This window comes from Microtus ochrogaster, linkage group LG7_11 (genome assembly GCF_000317375.1).
Source record: "Microtus ochrogaster isolate Prairie Vole_2 linkage group LG7_11, MicOch1.0, whole genome shotgun sequence".
Taxonomy (NCBI): domain Eukaryota; kingdom Metazoa; phylum Chordata; class Mammalia; order Rodentia; family Cricetidae; genus Microtus; species Microtus ochrogaster.
In genome coordinates, this window is record NC_022032.1 from 1,158,680 (window position 1) to 1,162,198 (window position 3,519).

At 54.5% G+C, this 3,519-nt stretch overlaps 1 protein-coding gene across 8 annotated transcripts in view; it reads left to right on the forward strand.

The window, feature by feature from the left end:
- The window catches only part of Ank1 (ankyrin 1), a 182,076-nt gene that overhangs the window by 163,469 nt on the left and 15,088 nt on the right, over window positions 1-3,519 (forward strand). For 2 of the 8 annotated variants that reach the window (XM_013352009.2, XM_026787000.1), the window contains exons 39-40: window positions 1,091-1,477; window positions 1,556-1,628. In XM_013352009.2, coding sequence (XP_013207463.1) covers window positions 1,091-1,477; window positions 1,556-1,628 — 460 coding nt within the window. Of the gene's footprint in view, window positions 1-435; window positions 553-1,090; window positions 1,629-3,519 lie in introns of those variants that run through there. The other 6 variants (XM_013352010.2, XM_026787001.1, XM_005362423.3 and 3 more) reach the window with 4 other exon arrangements.

Consider the following 3,519-nt stretch of genomic DNA (forward strand, 5'->3'; position numbering starts at 1 on the left):
TAACAACTGTAGGCACACGCCAGTTCCCTGGCTCCTCAGACACACTGTACCAGACAGACAAGTTTGTCTGTAGACTGGCACCTACTCTCCTGGGCACAAAGGGACCCCCTGTGACTCCTGGATGTGGGAGGATTGAAGCAGCTCTGACATCCACCCAGCACACAAATCCCCCACGTGCAGCAGCCACGCTTCTCAACCCAGTCACAGTCACTTCCGAACACCAGAGAGCCAGCATCCAAGCCATCCAGACACCGCCAAGAACACATTTCCCCAGCAAGGGGCAGGAATGGGAGCAGGCTGCAGATTCCAGGCTGTGCCGGGTCCCTGCTGAGCCAGAGCTGGGTGGATAGCTCAGGGCCTGTAGAGGAAGCCCTGCGGGCAGGTGTACTGGAACCCACAGTGCCCTCTGACCTTGCGCCATTTTTGACCCCTTAGAACCCTCACCTGTGCCACTGTAGATCATTCAGAGTTTGTGGAACCAATATGCACCTTGAGGAAAAGTCACTTCATGCCTACCCAGAAGCCTGTTTCCCACTTGACCACCGCACTGAGGTCTGTGGATGTTCAGTGTACCCTGTCAGACCCCCTCCAGGGCAGCCTCGTTACTGACCCTGATCCTGGGTGGGCTGCACTCTCCCCCCCCCCAAGGTACATTCCTAACAGGACTCGGAAGACTGAGCCTAGATCATCCGTGACTCCGCCAGCCACGGAGACTGGGGCTTTCGTGTGATCGATCCGGACAGATCGGGGCACAAGTCCTTTGGCTAAAGCCTCCCTTATCTAGTGCTCAGAGCTGGATAAGAATGAATTTCAATCATGTTTCTTTGCCCTCCAGCAAAGGAGCCCCCCTCCTTCTTCACCCTCACCCCTTGGCTGCCCCTATCCAGCTCAGAGCCTCGTTTCTCTTGCCAGGGTGTCCCGGCATTAGCCACAAGGCCTGAGCTTTAGACTTGGAGCTTGGAAAGCCCCTGCCCTGAATGTGCATGCCTGTCCGTGGCCGTGCCTGTGTGTAAGTGTGTGTGGTCCTGCACGCGAGTGTGTGTGACAAAAATCGCTTCTGGAGCATGTTGCCCTCTGTCTGCCCTTCCAGGTTACTCCTCGCTGCAGGACGAGCTGCTGTCCCCTGCCTCCCTGCACTACGCACTTCCCTCTCCACTGTGTGCAGACCAGTACTGGAACGAAGTGGCTGTCATAGACGCCATCCCCCTGGCGGCCACGGAGCATGACACCATGCTGGAGATGTCTGACATGCAGGTGTGGTCTGCGGGCCTCACCCCGTCCCTGGTCACTGCTGAGGACTCCTCCCTGGAGTGCAGCAAGGCCGAGGACTCTGACGCCACGCAAGAGTGGAAGTTGGAGGGGGCACTCTCAGAGGAACCGCAGGGCCCGGAGCTGGGCTCTCAGGAGCTGGTGGAGGACGACACAGTGGATTCAGATGCCACAAATGGCCTGGCTGATTTGCTAGGTCAGGAGGAAGGTCAGAGGTCAGAAAAGAAGAGGCAGGAGGTCTCAGGCACAGAGCAGGACACGGAGACTGAAGTGTCTCTTGTTTCAGGCCAGCAGCGAGTTCACGCCCGAATCACAGACTCACCCTCAGTGAGGCAGGTGCTGGACAGAAGCCAGGCCAGGTAAGGGCTGGTCAATGGGTCCCTCTGTCTTCCTGGGCTTTGGGTCTGACCATTCCTGGTGCTGGGCTTGGATTCTAAATGCCCGGTGGCAATTAAACACGAATGCCTCTGAAGCCACCACCGTCAGGAAGGAGCCGAGACCCACAAAGGCCAGTTAGTTCCCTGCCAGTTGTGCCCAGCAGGAGAAATGTAGAGGGTCTGGGACGTGTGCCTAGGAGATGCCCTGTTGGACGTGTGGCTACACCACGGCACAGGGGCTCAGCGTTTCTGGATTCCTGACACCTTAGCGCACACCCATATCTCTGCGGGACAGACAAAAGCTAAGTCTGTCTGCTTAGTGCAGACAAAAGCTCGGAGCTGGCAGAGGAAATGCGGGAGCGAGCCGAGTGTCCCTCCCTGTCCTGGTGTTGAGGCCCTTTTCTTTGAGGTCCCTTTGCTTATGAGTCTCCCTAAAGCAAAGTGGTTCCTAGGATCCTAGCAGGCAGTACCCACCCAGTTGGCTCGGCGTTGGCCAGGCCAGGGGCCCGCTGTCTCCTCACTGCCCTGAAGCCTCCAGGGCCATTCCTGGGGCGCTCTCAGAGGGACCATTTTTCCTCCCACAATGGTTTGCACGAGGAGATGGCGGATACTTCATTTCAGTTCCTAAAGAAAGCCTTTGATTAGTGGGGAGACTTCGATGGACTGAGCCTGTGAGGGTCACACCCAGCACCTCCTGTCTGCTGGCCACTGCTCTGTTAGAGCGGCAGGCTGGCTCCCTGAAGGCGGGCTCTGACCCTGCTGGATCGTTTCCTGGCTGTGTGGCCTTGGTCAGTCATCCAGTGTGGACCGGTCCATCTCAGTCTCTCGCTCACTTACCCACGTGTACCGAGCATTCACCGTGTGCCAGGGAAGAAATCAGGGAAATGTCTGCCTGCAGGAATGTTCTAGCGGGGAGACTGGCAGGCAACAAGATAATGTCAATCAAGCCAGCGCTAAAGCTGGCCTTTGGAGTCTCTGTGGCTTCATAATCATGGTTTCCAAACCCATGGCTTCTAACAGCCACGGAGCAAATAAACGGCAGCTGCAGTGAACACGCACGCGCAGGTGTTTCTCGGTGTTCTCTCAACAGTGCAGTATAACAACCATTTACCCAGCATTTCCCTCCTGTTGGGATTTATAAGTCGTCTCGGGGTGACCTAAAGTATGGAAGAGGGGGTGTGTGTGTTCCATGTCCTCTCATGCCGTTTCACATAAGAAACTTGAGCATCCTTGCATTTTGATATCCTGGGGGTCGTAGAAACAGCTCCTCTTGGCTAGTAAGGGATAACTACAACTAAAACTGAACGCTTGGTGGCTAGGGAGATGACTCAACGCTTAAGAGCCATTCGCACCAACATGAGGACCAGGGTTTGACTCCCCAGAACCCACATAAATGTTGGGTGTAATTCTAGTCCTGGAAGGTGGACACATGGGGATCCCACAGCAAGCTGGCTAGCTAAACTGGCCATTTCAGCAAACTCTGGGTATGACTGAGAAAACTGGCCTCAGTTAATACGGTGGAAGAGCAAGGGAAGATGGGTCCCAATATCAGTCTCGGGCCTCTAAGAGGCACATGCACACACACACATATGTGAGCAGCCATACACACATGCGTATGTATACACACGCATGCATAACATATATGCATGAAAATGGGAAAAGTAGAAAAATTTAAATAAAAAGTAATAATAACCGACAAATAGAAATCTTCCTGGATGATGACAAGTGGTGAACGGACAGAAAAGCAAAGCAGGAAAGCGGGGTACAAAGTGTGTGTGTGTGTGTGTGTGTGTGTGTGTGTGTGTGTGTGTGTGTGTGTGTGGAAAGGAAAGTGGCTGAAATTGTAGATAAGGTGACAGAATAAGACAACTGC